This window comes from Grampus griseus, assembly GCF_964374135.1.
Source record: "Grampus griseus genome assembly, chromosome: 5".
Lineage (NCBI taxonomy): Eukaryota > Metazoa > Chordata > Mammalia > Artiodactyla > Delphinidae > Grampus > Grampus griseus.
In genome coordinates this window covers 60,131,823-60,151,090 of record NC_138998.1, presented here as the reverse complement: position 1 = coordinate 60,151,090, position 19,268 = coordinate 60,131,823, and the positions used below count along the sequence as shown (strand labels likewise).

Below are 19,268 nucleotides of genomic sequence, written 5' to 3'. Positions count from 1 at the left end.
GAGAAAGGGAATGCCTTATGTCCTCAGGCTCAGTGCAGAGTGACCGGCTCATGAACTGCTTTTGTTCCCACAGGCCAAAGCCCAGAAAGTCCTGCAGAAGCTGGGTGATGTGCAGGAAATATTTCACAAGAGGCAAATGAGTCTGATGAAACTGGCAGCCAGACAGACTCGCCCAGTGCAACCCGTGGCCCCGCGTCCTGAGTTCTCCCCAAAATGGGTGTCACCAAAAATCCGCCAGCCCTCCACCTTGGGTAGGTTACTGGGGGAAAGAAGTTTTGTGGCTTTATGTTTCATCGATGCCCATGAGGGTTTAGATTATTGTTGCTTAAGATGCATAATGGTTACTGTTTTGACAGATATTATGTAAGATATGGAATAGTACAGGCATTGACGACTTATAAATTTAGGTAAAACTGAGTGCCTGTATGCCAGGAAAAGCTCACAGTCTAGTAGAAGAATAATATAAATGCACAAATAACATTAGCATAAAATAAACTCCATTAAGGACCTTTAAAAGGCCCATAAGATTCTACTAGCAATGGAGGGGTAAAATTGGTTCTTTGAAAAAAAAAGGAAAAAAAGATGAGTCCTTACACCAATCCTACGTGGTCTTGATTACTATAGCTTACTAGTAAGCCTTGAGATCAGGTAGTGTAAATTTTCCAACTTTGTACTTTTTCAAGATTGTTTTGGCTATTTTAGGTCCTTTTCATTTCCATATAAATTTTACAGTCACCTATCAGTTTCTGCTGGGATGAATATATAGATCACTGAATGAATATATAGATCAATTTATCTCAGCAATGTTGAGTCTTCCAATTCATGAACGTTATAACATTCCACTTATTTAGGTCTTCTTTAATTTCCCTCAACAATATAGTAGTTTTGAGTGTAAAGATCTTAGGCATTTCATGTTTTTAAAAAGCCCTATAATGAATTGAACTTACCATATATAACTATCAATATGAATATATTTCTGTATAGAAATATAATCGTATCATCTGTGAATAAGGACAGTTTTACTTCTGTTTCAATCTTTATACTTTTTTTCCCCTTGCCTTATGATGATTGATGGCTGGGACTCTAGTACAATGTTGAATAGCAGTGGTAAGAGCAGACATCCATGTCTTTTCCCAATATGCAGGGAAAAAGTTTATTTTTCACCTTGAAGTACGATATTAGCTGTAAGTTTTTCACAGATGCCTTTTATAAGATTGAGGAAGTTCCCTTCTATTCCAGTTTGCTAGTTTTATCATGAATGATTATTGAATTTTTCAGATGCTCTATTTGGTGCATATATTGTGATGATCATATTTTTTTCTCCTTTATTGGTTTATATGGTGGATTACAATTATTTCTTTTTAAATGTTAAAACAATCATGCATTCCTGGGTAAACACTCTTGGGTATGATATATGTGTCATTTGTTGCCTTATGTATTTTATTAAGCACATATTCATAATTATTATGTCTTCTAGATACACTGGCCCTTTTATAATTAGGAAATATCTCTCCTTCCCTTCTTATCTTTAGTAAAAGTCCTTGTCTTGAAGTCTATTTTGTCAGATATTAATAGAGCCATTCCAGCTTTCTTATGCTTGGTGTTTGCATGATACACCTTTTCCATTCTTCTATTTCTGTCTATTTTTAAAGTATATTTCTTGTAGACAGCTACAGTTGGGTCTTGCCTTTTAGAAACATGTTAACCTCTGCTTTCTAATTGGAGTGTTTAGTCGATTTTACATACTATGTAATTATTGATATAGTTGGATTTAGAGCTACTATTTTGTTATTTGTTGTCTATTTGTCTCATATGTTTTTTATTCTTCTGATCTCTTTTCCTGGCTTCTTTTGGGTTAGCCAGTTTTTTAGTATTCCATTTTAATTCCTCTACTGGCTTTTTAACATACATATATAACTTTTGCATTGTTTTTTCCCCAGGTGTTTCTTTTAGGGCTTACCATGTGCATCCTTAATTTCTCACAATCTACTTTGAGTTAATATTGTAGCACTTTATGTAAATACAGGAAATTTGCAAAAGTATAGTTCCATGTGCCCTTTAATCATCCTCTGTGCTATTATCCTAAATATTACATCTACATATGTTACATACCCCAATATTGTGTTATAATTTTTGCTCTAAACAGTCATATATCTTTTAGAGAAATTGGGAGAAAGGAAGAAAAAATGAAAAAAAATTATGTATGTAATTTTATATTTATAATTTTATATATATATAATTTTATCTTTACCATCCTGTTCACCATTTCTGGTGTTCTTTATTCCTTGTTGAATTACCATCATGTGTCTTGTCTCTTCAGGCTGAAAACCTCCCTTTGGCATTTCTTGTTTTGCAGGTCTGCAACAAATTCTTTCAGTTTTTATTTTTCTGAAAATTATGGGGTCTTTTGGTAACTCCCCATTTAGTACAGCTTACAGTCCCCTGTCTCCTACAACATATTAAACTTTTTAGAATTAAAAAGTTGATAACAGTTCAGTGAATTTCTTTCCTGAATTTTTCCACACACATGCATACACATGCACAGACACACTTATGCACACATACCACAGAAACACACACTCACACACAGAGAGACATCCTTCTTGGATGTTTGGAAACAGGGCTTGGTTCTCCTGACCTCCCATCTAGTGCTCTTTCCCAAAACTAAATTATGCTCTTTTCGACGACTTTTGCTTCCCTCTTTATTATTATTTTTTTAATTTGAGTAAAATTGCTTTACGATGTTGTGTTAGTTTCTGCTGTACAATGAAGTGAATCAGCTATATGTATACCTATATAATGGACATACGTTTGTTACAAGTAAACAAAGCAGGAATGATAGATTGTTTCTCAGCTTTTTGAACACAAGATTTCATAGTAGATAATGACCCTCCTAGGATCCACAGATCTTTGACATGTCTGAACAGGTATTGTTGACCTTGGTCAGGCAACTAGCTCATTTTGTATAACAATCCTGCACTTTTGTTTTGGAGATTAACCACCAAGTGTGGATTCTAGCTGATCGCTAACAGGATTTTCAAATACATTTGTCTGATTTTTAGCAACTGAGTCTGTGCCAAGATAGACCATTATATTTCACAGTGTAAGGAACATGGTCAGAGCTGCTTAGAGACGGGAGCTGGAATCTCAGCTCTGACTCTTGGTAGCCAGGTGTCTTGCGTACAACATTCAACCTCTCTGAAGTACATAAGGAACATGAAAAAATTCTTTTGTGGCTATAATAATAGCTAAAATATACTGAGTGCTTACCACGATCTAAACACTGTGCATACTAACTCATTAAGGCCTCAGAACAACCCCATACTGTAGGCTTTCTCATTATTCCCCATATACAGATGAAGAGGCCAAGGCTCTTTGATAACGTATGCTTCATGTGTGGAAGAGCAAAACTTGAGCGCTGGCAGCATGGCTCCCACGTCCCTGCCTTTAACTTCATCGCTGTACTTAGCGTTAAGGGAAGGTGCTTCTCAGTCATGGGTGTTGCCAATTAGTGTATGCATTTCCAGCTTCCCATTGTTATGCCTGGAATTACTCAGGTTACAGAGATCCTGTAGAGAATGAGGAGCCCAATGGATTGTCCATTGTTATAAAACAGCTTCAGTGGTCACATAACCTGGGGCAGCAAACAGTGCTTCACTACAGATTTCAACATAACATGTATGGGAAACCCACAGAAAGCCCAAGCTGCTTCCAGTTGTCTCGCAGAACTTGAGGCTTGGGAGGGGCCTCTGGAGGCAAGACAGTCAACCTCCAACAAGTCTACCACAGATAAGCATCAGGGTGCTATTGGTGGCATTAGCTGGATGACATTTTGGCCATAGCACCCAGAAATGCTCGTATCCTGTCCTGGATTAATCACAAGTATCCCATGAGTTTCCCAAAGAAACTGTATATACAAGGGTGGTGATGGTGACAAGAATTCAAGTTACCACTTACTTATTAGCCTTGTAGCCATCACCCCTAGTGCAGCCCTCTGGTAAAGCTGGGTTAGAAGCTTCAAGCATAACCAGGGCTTCTCCTACCCAAATCCCAATCTTACTGCCAAATGGCCATGGAGCTTGAAGAAGGGTATCTCTCAGGTGTCTGAGAGCCCTGTGGGAAGGAGAGGAGGGAGGGAGAATGATTGAGAGGAGAGAGCAAGAGCAAGGCTGCCCAATTTCCTCTAGACTCAGCTGATTCTTCACACAGTCATCCTGTCCACTAAAAATACGTTTGCATCAGTTTGGGAATGCAACTGTTAGATCATCAGATTAGCAACGATTTCTGCCTAGGGCAGACATGGACATTCCCTTATATAATCACAGTGTGTTTAAATGGTAAGAGTTTAGTATTTTTCAAATTTTCTGTAATAATCACAAATTAATTACCTGTATAATGGAAAAAATACACTCAATAGAATGTGGTACCTAGAATTGAATCTTCTAATCCAAGAACATCAAGTACAATATTATACATTGCAGATGATTAATGCTAAATATCAGGGCATTAAAAGAATCCAAGAAGTCTGGAATAGTTAAGGAAGATTTCATGAAGAAAGTGACTTTTTAGCTGGGCCTTAAAATTGGGAATGATGGAAACTATCATTTTTACCACATTACATTTACTGATTTGTTGTGGTTTGATGTTTCCTGCGGTGTTGAGTGTGACTTTTTTCTCTTTGAATCAAATGCCTGGGATCAAATACTCTCTTTTCTGCATCTCTCCTTCACCTCCAATTTCATCTACTACCTTGGAAATCACTGTAGCAGCTCAATGAAGCTTTGTCAATCAACTGCATCAACATGGTCCAAGTTAGGCTAAGTGCTCTGAGTTATTTATAAGCCAAATTAATGGCAGGTTTTCTTTGTCTCTCTAGCTCCTCATCAGAAAACATCTGAGGAATGTTATGTGGAGACGGATTTAAACTCTGTGGAAAAGGAAGATGATGAGACTAAATTTGAAGTCAAGGTAGGATCATCTTTCCTTTACTGATAGAAATTTCTGACATGATATAAGATTGCTGCCATAATTATCAATAAACCAATAAATTGTGTTTCCTTATTTCATACCTACCATCACCTCCAGAAGATGTGCCCATAAAGGCACATAGCACAGACTAGTGCTCCCAAGAGATGAGGTTTGTAGAATTTCACCCTTTCCTTTCTTCTTAATTGCAAATAGAAACCAAAAGCTCTTTGGTCATAATGTACATAATTGTTGGTAGATACTGTTTTATTGAAGGAAAAGTCATTTTATTCATTCCTATAATCTGACTTCATATTTAAAATTGGTAGAACAGTGTATGGTTTATATATAAAAAGAACATGATAGGGCTTCCCTGGTGGCGCAGTGGTTAAGAATCCACCTGCCAATGCAGGGGACATGGGTTTGAGCCCTGGTCCGGGAAGATCCCACGTGCCGTGGAGCAGCTAAGCCCATGCGCCAAAACTACTGAGCCTGCGCTCTAGAGCCCACAAGCCACAACTACTGAAGCCCGCATACCACAACTACTGAAGCCCGTGCACCAAGACCCTGTGCTCTGCAACAAGAGAAGCCACCACAATAAGAAGCCCACGCACCACAACGAGGAGTAGCCCCCACTCGCTGCAACTAGAGAAAGCCTGTGTGCAGCAACAAAGACCGAACGCAGCCAAAAATAAATAAATAAATAAATTTATCAAAAAAAAAAAGACAAAATTACATACAGCTACACACACACACATACACACACACACGTGCGCATATATAGCTGGTGAACTCTGAATAAGCATTGTGGATTGTGCCAAAGTCATTTTCATGCTTTTGATACTATACTCTAGTTGTGTGAGATGTTAACATTGAAGGAGGTTGCGGGGAGAGTACATGGGACTTCCCTGTACATTTCTTTGCAAACTCATGTGAATCTATATATAATTATTTCAAAATAAAAGTGAAAAAAAAAAGCACATAAGCTTTGGAATCTAGCAGACCTGGACTTAAGTGACATAACCTCTCTAAACCTCAGTTTCTCATCTGTAAAAATGGGAATAACAATAGCTACCTCCTGAAACTGTTTTGAGCATTAAGAGAAAATTTGAAAATGGCCAAGCACTATATAATCGTAAAGTAACATTATATTTAAAAACCCAAGCAAAATGAATTGTGAATATATGTTGCTGCACAGCCACCCCAGAAGTGGTCCCTTTCCTCTGCCTCACTAAAAAATTAAATATCTGGGCTTCCCTGGTGCCGCAGTGGTTGAGAGTCTGCCTGCCGATGCAGGGGACACAGGTTCGTGCCCCGGTCCGGGAGGATCCCACATGCCGCGGAGGGGCTGGGCCCGGGAGCCCTGGCCGCTGAGCCTGCGCATCCGGAGCCTGTGCTCCGCAACAGGAGAGGCCGCAGCAGTGAGAGGCCCGCATACTGCAAAAAAAAAAAAAAATTAAATATCTGGCTGACTGAATGGTTCTGAAACAGAAGCCAGTAGACCATGGGCTCAAATGGACTTCAGCAATAGTTCATATCCATCATCAATTCCCAATGTGTCCAAATCTAGGCCCCCCACAGAGACTCCGCTGACCATTAAGGAGTCAGGCAGAAAGCAAGTCTTAGGCTTTTCTTCCTGGAGGCAGAAACAATGTGGGAACTAGTTCCCAGCAGACTTTTCTTAGAGAGAGAAAGCTGCATTCTTCTGTCAGTTTGTTCAGTCATCCTTCTGTGTTCTGGGCAGATAAGGACACTGTCATTGCTGTTTTGGAATCCCTCATGGTTGGAGTTATTGCATCACCATGTCTTCCAGCGTTAGGAAACAGTCTGCAATTTCATACAGTCTTGTAATTTTTTTTTTTTGGTAGTGTTTTTGTCTGGTTTTGGTATTAGGGTAATAGTGGCTTCATAGAATAACTTTGGGAGTCTTCCCTCCTCTTCAGCCTTTTGGAAAAGTTTGAGAAGGATCAGTATTAGTTCTTCTTTGTATGTTTGGTAGAATTCCCCAGTGAAGCCATCCGGTCCTGAACTTTTGTTTGCAGGGAGGTTTTGTTTTGTTTTGTTTTGTTTTTTATTACAGATTCTATCTCACTTTTAGTGATCAGTCTGTTCAAATTATCTATTTCTTCTTGACTCAGTTTTGGTGGGGTGTATGTTTCTAGGAACTTGTCCATTTCTTCCAGGTTGTCCAATTGGCATATAGTTGTTCATAGTATCATCCAGTCTTGATCAGTCATTTTTTGAAATGGGCAAATGTAACTAAAATTCACCTGACTTGACATTCATGAAGTCTGTGAAATCATTAAGTAATATAAAAAGGATTTAATTCACCTTCAAAACTGAGCATCACTCAACCATTTTCTGTATGCTGGTCTTCAAAGAATGTCATCTCTGAAGGTGAAGGCTGTGTCAAGTGCACCAGAGCCCAGATTTGGCACCTGAACGCATATGCCATTGCATTGACTCACAATGTGATTGGAACTCACTTCATATCTCTGTGACTTACTTTGCCCGTCTTTAGACAACATATTTTTGACCTACGCACTTCATAAAGATGCCGTGGGAGTTGTAAGTACGTTAAGGTTCTCATATATAAGAATTAAAATTAGAGTAAATTATTTCAATAATTGTAAACAATACAATGAGTGCTATTGTTTTGTTTGTTGTAAAAGAAAAAAAGGAAATATTGTCAATAAACATAAAGCACCTTTCCTCAGGGAAGACCTCAAAAGTATTTAAGGCCAAAAGTTTCCATAAGCTACATTCATTATTTACTCCTGTGTTACATACTTGTAAAAATAGACACTGCAGGAGCAGGGGTGGAGATAGAATCAGAGGCCAACAGGGTTGGAAAATGCTGAGTAGAATTCAAAAAGCCCTGACCACCAGATTTCTGGTCTCTTCCTTCTGCTGTGCTGTTTGTTTAATTCAGGCTCCAAGCCCATCCTGCTAAGATGCTCTCTCCCCCTGTGTTTAGGCAGATCACCAACAGCATAGGTACTGCTAAGCAGGCACGAGTACATGCTACCATCATCCTTCTGTGCTTGTGTTGCTTTTTCCCTTACTGTTGCCTTGTTTGGGTATTTAATGAAGGGCTTTTCCCCCAAGAACATATATATTAACAGTCAAGGGAGAAAAGGAAGCAGGGTAGGAACAAAGGCTGCCACACTTCCTCATTTTGGAAAACAGTGGCTGGTCAGACTGCTGCTTCTAAAGCCCAGGGCTATGAGAAGAGTGAGCAGAATCCACAGTCGTGAAAAATATGAATAGGAAGAAAGGGGATTTGTGCACCAAATCCCCAAATCCTGGACTTAGAAATCAGTTTAGGGTCAGTAAATGCAATTAGTGTTTTCCAAGGTGGGTAATATAACCAGGGAAATAATCATTCCAAAATATGTAAGAAAACTAGTAAGAAAAAAAGTAGGTTAGAAAAGAAGGTTTAGATTCATCTCTGCACGGTTCAAAAGAGGGACAAGGAGGTTGATTACCATCAAGAACAATCACTGCTGCTTGTGTTTTGTGGCCACTGTCCAAGACAGATGACCAGGATAAGTACGAGAACATGCATCTGACTCTCGGTGACAATTCTGACACCTTTTTGGCCTTAGGCCTGGAACTGAAAGATGAAATGAAGGCATAACCAGTCTAGGAGAGTGAATCATAACATTGTGATAAATGCCCCTCCTTGCCCTCAAGGGTAAATGCTCACAGGGGAAAAAAAAAAAAAAGCTATAAATCCAAACCATTCATGATTGCTGCTGGAGTCACCGATACTCACTACTGCAACTAAAATCATGATAAGGTCTTATCATCAGCAGAGAACTCATTCCCAAAAAAGGCGTTCCCTCTTCTCTGGCAGGAGAATCCTTGGTGTGCCAGTTCGCAGGAACTTGACAAGCTCAACTTGAGGAGGCGGCTGAGATTCTCGGGGCCATCTGGCAGCTGTGAGGGCTGCGCTTGGCTCACTGACACTGTCTGGGAAAGCCATGGTGGAGTCCTTCCCTGTGGCTCCTAGCAGTAGTGATGTGGCTACTTTCTGCCCTTCCCATCACCAGTTGGAAGCTGAAAGCATGACTCACCGGGGCTGCTTTCCCTGGGCTGCTCACGTCACGGCCTCTTTGGAGGTGGAAAGAAGCCAAAGGTTGATGAGGATTTCTTTTTCCTGCATGTCAACCCTCAGGAAAAAGGAAGAGCTACTGGCTGTGAGCACCAATGAACAGTGTTCGTTGGGCACCTATTAAAGTCGTTTAAAATAGCGAGATCTTTTCATGCTTCTGAGCAAACAGGCTCCTTCATAAAAATTTTTTTAAAACAAAAAAAGTCAAGGCAGGAAGAGAACAGAGAGGTGAGGGAAGGGTTGCTAACACTGACTGAGGGCTAGACATTGTGCTGGGTGCTGTGTGTACCTGATTTCATCTCAAGTCCTCAATAACTTGTGAGGAAGGTGATGTCTCCTTTGTTTTATCTGTGATGCTGTTGAGGCTCTGAGGAGCTAAGTGAGTTTCCCCAAGTCTAACACAACTAGTAAATGATCCAACTGGAATCTGAAATTAGCAGTTTACTTAATCTAGCAGTTTCCTAATCTATCTAATTTAACCTGTCTACCAGATTGCTTACTTAATCTACCTAACTAGCAGTTTACTTAGCCTTTCATCCCCTAAATTTCCTCTTCTGCAAAATGGAGTTAAATAAAGTAACCTCACAGGTGGCTGATTAAATGAGAAATATATGGAAAGCACCTAGCATGATGCCCGACATACAGAAGATTCTTAGTAATGTTAGTTTCCCATTTAATCCTGTGTTTACAGATAGAATGTTTTGTGTAAAAGATGAGAAGAAGCTGAAGGAAGGTTGGATTCAGGTCTTAAATTAAATAGCTTCTCCTAATCTCGAATATGTATCTTTTTGCCAAATGATCAGCGCTCAGGGCCAAATTTAGTTTTTTGCTTTCTCACTCTTCTGAATCCCAAAATCTTTCATTTACTTTTCTGTTTCTCACCAAGAGAACTATGTGAACCATAAGCACATTTCACTGTTCACTTTCTGTGATGTTTAAAGTCTGGTCATTCTTCGAGATTCAAAGAATCCACCAAATCTTGATCTCCTCAGCCAAGCTCTCTGAACAGTATCTAGAATGAAGATTCTCAAGTTTTCCTGTGTGCTACAACCCCGAGAAGCTTATTCATAATGCAGATTTTCAGGCTCCACCCACAGAGACACTGATTCAGGAGGTCTGGGTTAGGGTCCAGGAATATGACTTTTTTTTTTTTAATTTTATTTATTTATTTATTTTTGGCTGCGGTGGGTGTCCATGGCTGCACGCGGGCTTTCTCTAGTTGCAGTGAGCGGGGCTACTCTTTGTTGCGGTGCGCGGGCTTCTCCTTGCAGCGGCTTCTCATTGCAGAGCTAGGCGCGCAGGTTTCAGTAGTTGTGGCTCGCTGGCTCTAGAGCACAGGCTTAGTAGTTGTGGCGCACAGGCTTTGTTGCTCTGCAGCATGTGGGCTCTTCCCGGACCAGGGCTCAAACCCGTGTCCCCTGCATTGGCAGGCAGATTCTTAACCACTGCGCCACCAGGGAAGCCCCAGAATATGACTTTTTAACTTATGCATTTGGTGACTAGAATGCAGGTGGTACAAGGGACTGCACTTTTGGTCACATTGGCCTAGAGGCTATATTCATAGGCAATTGGGATAAAGAAGAAATCATTAAGGTAGATATGGATCTCTTAGGCTAATACAGAGTCCAAAATGCAGGAGAGTGAGGATGTGACTAAATTACTGTATGAGAATGTATTTTTCACTGAGGGAACTACATGAGAAAAAAGAGAGAATAACAGTAAGACCACTGTTGGCTTTGCTCTCTCATCAGTAAAAAATGGACATGACTAAAATATTTGATGTATCCAATTTGGGTGGCTTATTCAGCTCAATTTAATATATATCAAAGCAATTGCTACGGATCACATATGGGAAACAATTCTAACATGGGGCCTAAACTCAGGAAACTTACAAGTTTCATGGGGGAAACAACATATTACCAATAATTTATAATATAAAGCGGAATGACCTACCTCTAGTAAAAGGAATATAATGTGTTAGAAGGCAGAAGAGGGAACAGTTCATAGCAAGTATGTCGGGGTGTTTTTTTCCAAAGGAGGTGGCATTTGAACTTAATTTTTTTTTTTTTTTTTTTGTCCGGTACACGGGCCTCTCATTGTTGTGGCCTCTCCCGTTGCGGAGCACAGGCTCCGGATGCGCAGGCTCAGCGGCCATGGCTCACAGGCCCAGCTGCTCCGTGGCATGTGGGATCTTCCTGGACCGGGGCACGAACCCATGTCCCCTGCATCGGCAGGCGGACTCTCAACCACTGTGCCACCAGGGAAGCCCTGAACTTAATTTTTTTAAGAGTTTTTTAAAAATTTTATTTATTTTTCTTTTTTTTTTTGGCTTTGTTGGGTCTTAGTTGCGGCACGTGGGCTCTTCATTGCCATGCGCCGGCTTCTCTCTAGTTGTGTCACACGGGCTCCAAGGCACATGGGCTCCAAGGCACGTGGGCTCTGTAGTTGTGGCGCACGGGCTCTCTCACTGAGGCACATGAGCTCAGTACTTGTGGCACGTGGGCTTAGTTGCCCCGTGGCTTGTGGGATCTTAATTCCCCAACCAGGGATCGAACCCACATCCCCTGCACTGGAAGACAGATTCCTTACCACTGGGCCGCCAGGGAAGTCCCTGAACTTAATTTTAAAGAATAAATACAACTTTGAAAGGTGGATAAGATAGAGAAGGGCATTCCTGGATGGGGAAGGATGTAAAGCCTCAGAAGTCTGAAGGGAGCATAGGCTATTCCGGGAATAGTCCAAGAAAGCTGGGAAGGTAGACCAAAGACAGGTTGCTGAAGGCTTTCATTGAGGGTTGTTGCCAGCAAGGGCATTTGTTTATCAGTTTGACATTGGTACAGCAATGAAGAGTAAATTAGATGAAGAGAGGCAGGCTGACCAGCTGCCAGCAGTTGTCACAGTCCAGGTGAGACTTCAATGTTGAGAGCCTACTAATGGCAGTGGCAAAAAAGGAGATGGGCAGAGCTCATACCCATTAGTCCAGGTGTTCTCCCCAGTGCCTGGAATGCTCTAGACTGTCAGAGAAAATTTGATGAATGAAGCAATAGATCAAGGCAGAGAAATAAGGGGATAGATTTAATAGGGAGGGAAAAGAAGATACTGAAAATACCTTCAAGGTTTCCATCTTGCAATCTTCATTGAATGAATTTGTTGCCCAGTATAGAGTACTCGGGGGAACAGTAGAAAGTGAGGACTTATGCAGGCTGAGTCCAGCATTTGTGGTCTCGTGGATCTATAACAGTAACCTACACACTCTCTTTCTGTTAGCTGGGCTATTACTCCTCCCCACACCAGCAAGAGTCAACCAGTTGGCCTTGAGGTTATTTGGAAATTAACTAGGTTAGGGCACTTTTGCAAATCTAATAAAGCATTTTTCAAATTTGTGATTTTATTTATGAGTTAAGTAAGATTTACAGACATGTAAAAATTGTTACGTTAACATTTATGCATTAAAGTTAAAATCACATGAAATCAAACAGTCTGAGAAAATTCAGGATGTATGGACAACTTCTTTTCAATGTCCTTGGGTTACTTATTTCCTCCCCATTTTCTTGGTTTGGGAATGGGAGAAAGGTATCTTGTGACATGTTTCTCACTTTCTGATATTTTTAACAGAAATACAGACTTGCATATCATTGGTAAAACAACGTTGCAATGTTTGGTTTTTTAAGAAGACATTTCCCCCATAAACAAATACTATAAGTAATGTTTAGAGTATTAGTCCAGCCTATAAAAGCCAATTTAACCAGTAAGAACACTGAACTAATTACTAACAAGTCTAGCTGAGAAACTCAAGATCTTAGATAAAAGAGACCCTGGAAAAATTTTGTAAAGTTTCCATCTGGGACCCATTTCCTTATCTTTCCCTAGTCGTTTCCCCTTTCCACAAAGCTTCAGGACCAGTTACGCCTGTCTCCTCAAGCCCTCCAAAGGGCTTCAGTCTATAAAATGTCCTAAAACCTTCCTCTTTCCTCGCCACCCCTCCCCTCCCTCTTGGAAGTCTCCTCCCAATGCAGCTAATCTGGACTAGAATTGGGAGAAATCTGAATGAGCTAGTTCACAGCAATGCAAGGCTGAGTGACTGACAGCCCCTTAACCCTCCTGCAAATACTTGCCATCTTTTAAAACGGACTGACTGCCCTATTATCTAAAGGAATCTTTAGGTAGTGGCTTTTTCAGGCAATGCCAGTGAAGTGTACGAAAAGATGTGCTGGAAAAAGGCCAACGAGAGGGAGCAAATAGGACAGACCAGCCGGGTAGGAATTCACTTGAAGGATAGATTCTCAAGGTGGTTCCTGTTCTTCAGAAGTCCTTCCTATTCTCCACATCAGAACCCACTGAACCTCAAAAATCGGGGGGGGGGGGTTGGGGTTTCCCCTTTCCCGGCAGTACCAGCAATGGAGAGGGGAGGCTACTCTTTCCCAAGGTTGATGTTTTTCACTCTGGGAAACAGAATGTCTCTAAGGCCACCCTAGACTGAGGCTGGAGGTGACTGCCCTTTGGAGAGGTTTCCTTTCCTTCCTGCTCTCCTCCTCTAAGCTGTGCCATTCTGTAATTATTCAGTGATTCTTACTTGTCATACCTCTTTTACTTTCTCAGGTTTTCATAATTAATTTGCAATCCCAGAAAAGAGTTAATAACCTTAAACGCTTCTTTCAATGATCACTCTTCATGCTTTAAATGAAGAGGGTGGTTCAGCTCCTTATCTGCCTTACCTTTTCTCTCTCAGAATTAGGTCTAGCAGCTTTCCTTTTTAAGAAATGTGATAATATAATAAATCATACTTTTACCTTAAATTACCAGATACTATCTCTTTAAAAGAGTTGGAGCTGAAATTGCTCTCCAAGCATTCCTAAAAGCATAAAGGGAAATCACCTAACTTGAGGGAAAACTTTGATTCTGTTTCAAATGTTGCTCTCTCTCCTTTGGGGAAGAAAAAAATGTTAATAATCAATTGAAAATTACCTCTTGATAATTTTTAAAATATAAGTTTAAAAAAGATTCTTCAGACAAATTGAAATAAATTGTTTTTACAAAAAAATTCCTTCAGGTTTGGCACTTCACCTGTTTTTTTTTCAAATTTTGAAAATATATCTTTCTTCAAAATATGGGGAGACAAAACAGATTCTATGTTGCTGAGAAGATACAGGAAGTCATCATTAAAGGTGATCCTAGAAAACCTGCATGTGGGTTGGTGTCATTTTGAAACCAGAGAGAGGCTAGGGTGGAGGTGGGGGTCAGGGAGTGACGCTGGGCCTGGAGCAGCTGCCAGCCTGCCTGCCTTCACTGCCACCCTTTTTCTTCAGAATAAAAGGAACGTACAGGAGGAGGGAGTCTCCCACCTGATTGGCCTCCCAACAGAGTAGTTTATGGGTTGGTTCCCTTTTAAAGCAGTTGACTGAGAAAATCCCTTCTTTGGTGCCCTGGGGCATCCCCAAGTCAGGGTGACTGAAGGGAAACAAGATATGATTTCACAAGAAACTTAGTGCTCTGCTTTAAAATCACCTTACTGTATAATTCACTGAGGCTCATAAGGAAACCCTAACAAAGAAATAAAGCAGCAATTGGTGGGTTGGTCTGCGGTCAGTTTTCTCGGTCCATTATTTGAATCAAAGGACCAATATTTGAGAAAAGCAGGCATTTATTTGAATATGCTCTCTTCCTCCTAGAACTTTCAGAAGCTTAATTTAAAATTTTCCCAAAAGTACTCTGGCTACAATTGAGCTTTCATCTCAAAATTGGAAGCAATAGCACTTATGTTGGCATTTTATATTATAAGCAGAGAAATGTTTCATAGCCAAATGAAACATCTCCCTCATTTTACACAGAAGGAAATGGTTGCCCAGGGAGATTAAGTGACAGCCAACATCTCCCAGCTAGTGAGAAATATGGGGTCCAGTAGCAACTATCCAGCAATTACTGAAGGTAAGGTCAGCATGTTGAGTGCTTTCCATAATTACCTATTTTAATCCCCACACAGTAGATATTAAAGAGCCAACCATAAATGTCATTTATTCTTTTCTTGTGCTAAGCATTTTAATACATTATCTCTAATTACCACAAAAACCTTCTGATGTAGATGTAATACCCCTATTTTACTGACAGAGAACTAAGGTGCTACCCAAGGCCATTTCTTTAAAAGTAAGCCAGGGGGCTTCCCTGGTGGTGCAGTGGTTGAGAGTCTGCCTGCTGATGCAGGGGACACGGGTTCGTGCCCCGGTCCGGGAGGATCCCACATGCTGCGCGGAGTGGCTGGGCCCATGAGCCATGGCCGCTGAGCCTGCGCGTCCGGAGCCTGTGCTCCGCAACGGGAGAGGCCACAACAGTGAGAGGCCCGCGTACCACAAAAAAAAAAAAAAAAAAAAAGAAGCCAGGGATTCCCACCCAGATTTACCTGTCACACCTGAGTTTGCGTTCCTTTCACTCTTTAAGAGGTTTTCAAATTACAGGTCACAATGGTGATAGTGAACTCAGTTTGGTGGGTTCACCAGCGTTTTAAAAAAATAAATAAATAAACAGAAGGGAATGGGATAGAATTTAAAAATAGAATGTATCCCATCACAAAATCACACAAACATTTTTCAGTTATACGTACATCTGCTGTATATTTTTTCCCCAACACCAACAAACAATTAATTCTGTACTGTCTACTTGGAGATGGCATCAGATGCCAAACATTGAGGGCTCAGCCTTATAAGACTGCTCCCATGCCCCTTCAGAGACCATCTGCAAACCCACGTTGTCACCTGTGCTTCTGAGACACTGGCTGGCTGTAGGTGCTTCCTAATAGTTACCTCATTAACATAAACTCAAGTGTGGTTGAAAGGGGTTTGTTATAAATATCAAGACACTCTATCACAAGAAATTTAAAGGGTTTTAGGAGCTCTGTGCCAGAAACAGCATGAAGACCAAATATATATTTATGATAAATCACAGTATATGTGTATAAGTATTATTATGTAAACGTTTTTCCTGTGGGTTGTGGTCAGTTTTTAAAGCCACTGCACCAGAACTAATCCATCTAAACCTTAGCAAAACACTGGTATACAGTGCAGTTAACTGCCGGCTCTTATTAAAACAGTCCCCAGATCTGCTGTGGATCCTTCCTGTACATTCTCAAAACCATGGGTGTTGCATTCCATCAAACTTGATTGACAGAGGACCCTCCCTCCACCCTGACACCAACTGTCTGACATGTGGCCACAAGAATATGGGTTGACATGACCAAGTCCATGCCTAAGCATTTCAGCAAGCCCATGAGGTCATCTCATGCATGACAAAGTCTATAAATTAGAGGGACGTTATCATTCTGCATAAAATGATAAAGCCCATACCTGCACCTTAAGTCAGTGTTATTTTTCCATCACTATACTAGGTTGTCAGGAAATAAGAGACTCTGCAATCCACCATACTAACAATAGATCAATAGAGTTGGAAAGAGCACAATTCATTTCACAAGCATAAGCAAGTTTTACAGTGAGAGGGAGTTTTATTAGTAACGGTGGTTACTCTTTCTGATGGTATTGCATGTTGTAGATTCAAAGATGAATAAGGCTGGAGCTCAAAGTCCAGTGAGTGTTTCTGGCACAGTAACATCACAGAGGAGGAACTAGAAAGGGATGCAGTGTAACATTAACTGCTATAGTAATTAGTTCAACATTACATAGAAAATGTGAAGAAAGAGCTTTGGTAGTGTAGTGAAAATACCTAGATTGGTTTGAATCCAGGGACTGGTATTTACTTCTGTATATTGACTGAAATGAAAAATATATTGTAGTCTCTGGTCAAATATAGTTAAGAGAGGGAACTAAAAATTTAGATTCTTATTGAAATGATATCCTATTTTAAAAGAAAAAATATGAACCTGAATGTAAGATTGCTCGTGTATTTTAGAGCTAAATTAACAAACTAGTATCCCAAATCCTCCTTTATTTGTTAGCCGGCTTTGTGGATATGATACCAGATTTGGGAAGACATCTATGAAAAGACAGAAAATCCATGGTTTTCTTTCATACACTGAACACTTTTAAATTGCTGTCTCTGTGGTCTGCATTGTGGATAATAAAACAGCCTTACCTTGACTGCTCTCTGTTAATCCAGGGAGAGGACTCTCTTGCAGTATCTACATCTAACTGAGCAGCCTGTAACCCTCACCTGTTTTGCAAGGTTCTTCCTATCTGTTCATCTGAATCTGGGAAAAGCTCGTCGTCCAACTTTTAGCTCTAATCTACAAGGAATCTTTATTCATTAAATTTCCCTTAATAATACTTTTGCAAGAGGGCCCTTTCTAAATCTATACTCCCTTTTGTGAGAATGTAAAATAACTCATTTAAACAGAACCTAGCAGGCAGGAAGAATTCAAATGCTGGCTAATTATCTACTTGTTCATTATTGGTTAATACCCTTATAATACTCCCGTTGCTATCAATATGATATACAAATTCACTTCCTGGTTAAAATTATATTTTCTTGAAAGTAAATTGAGTGGGAGTCTTGTCTCTTTTTGAGAATTAAATGCTTAGTGTTATTCTTTTTTTTTTTTTTTTTAATTTTTTGCCGCGTTGTCTGGCATGTTGGATCTTAGTTCCCCGACCAGGGATCGAACCCGCGCCCCCTGCATTGGAAGCGCAGAGTCTTAACCACTGGACTGCCAGGGAAGTCCACCCAGTGTTCTGAAAAAGATCTGCAACGCTATGCGGCAGATAATGCTGTTACAGAAGGGGGTCCCCTTCCAGGGCCCGAGAGTGGGCTGTTGTCTAACACTCGGAAATGAATTGTCCAAGGAGACACACTTAACTGACAAGCAAAAGACTTTATTAGTATGGACATATATACACTACCAAATGTAAAATAGCTAGCTAGTGGGAAGCAGCCACATGGCACAGGGAGATCAGCTTGGTGCTTTGTGACCACCTAGAAGGGTGGGATGGGGAGGGTGGGAGGGAGACACAAGAGGGAGGAGATATGGGGATATATGTATATGTATAGCTGATTCACTTTGTTATACAGCAGAAACTAACACACCATTGTAAAGCAATTATACGCCAATAAAGATGTTTAAAAAAAAAAAAAAAAGACTTTATTGGGAAAGGGCACCCGGGCGGAGAGCAGTAGGGTAAGGGAACCCAGGAGAACTGCTCTGCCACACGGCTTGCAGTCTTAGGTTTTATGGTAATGGGGTTAGCTTTCCAGGTTGTCTCTGACCAGTCATCTTGCTTGGCCCATATTTGGTCTGACTCAGGGTCTTTCCTGGTGGCACATGCGTCTCTCAGCCAAGATGGGTCCCAGCATGAGGGTTTCTGGGAGGTTGGCAGGACAGAGTAGGGCTGGCGTCTCCTCCCTCCTTTTGGCCCCTCCCGGATTTCCCACACACACACACCCCCAAGGTCTCAGCGGTGGCACACAGTGGAGCAGGGCTTCCGACCACCAGCTGGCTTTAAGCCAGCACTGGTGACCACTGTGCACTGGCCTAAGAAGGCAGTGTGATTCAACAGACTTGTGATTACCAGCCTGGGAAAGTGGACCCTGGACTTATCTCCCGTCTGTCTAGCTCTCTCTCTGGGCTTGGGCAGGCCACAACTTCTCCAGACATTGATTTCTTACCCAGAAAAAAAAAACCCCAAAAAAACAAAAAAAAAAAACATTGAATCAAATGATCCCTTTGCTGTCCCTTGTAGCAAACTCTGAATCATTTTTGTGAATCAGCAGGGAAGGGGGAAGAATACAATGTTAATAGTCCCTTCATTTAAGGAAAAAGGATACCTGCTTTTGTGAATGAGTTTTTGATGTTCCTGAAGGAAGCCTCAAGGGGAAACTGTAAAAGATCCACAGAGTGGTTGGGGATAACCCAGGAAGAAAGAGAAAGATGAGAAACTGAATATGTTACTTATCTAGGAAATTAAAAACAACAACAAAACAAAGACATTTAGGAATAGAAAAATATAGGTAAGAGCCCTCCTCCCCCAAACAAATAGATGATCTTACCAAAATTTCTTTCACTTCAGAATGAAGAAATACTGGAAAGCAGTCATGATGGGGAGAACCCTGAGCCAGAGCAGCTTGACAGTTCCAAACATCTCTCCCCCAGCAGGTAAGATTGCACATCTCTTTGTAGAAGTCATTTTAACCCTTTAGAGGGGTGGGGGTAATGGGGGAGGAGGGTAGGGTATGCTCTGTTTTAAATCTC

The 19,268-nt window shown here is 40.9% G+C and overlaps 1 protein-coding gene across 1 annotated transcript in view; it reads left to right on the top strand.

Moving 5' to 3' along the window:
* The window catches only part of MCF2L2 (MCF.2 cell line derived transforming sequence-like 2), a gene marked incomplete at both ends in the record, with an annotated part of 213,807 nt that overhangs the window by 115,394 nt on the left and 79,145 nt on the right, over positions 1-19,268 (top strand). Inside the window, 3 exons of the mRNA XM_082655291.1 lie at positions 74-251; positions 4,877-4,968; positions 19,087-19,172. Coding sequence (XP_082511417.1) covers positions 74-251; positions 4,877-4,968; positions 19,087-19,172 — 356 coding nt within the window. The remainder of the gene's footprint in view (positions 1-73; positions 252-4,876; positions 4,969-19,086; positions 19,173-19,268) is intronic.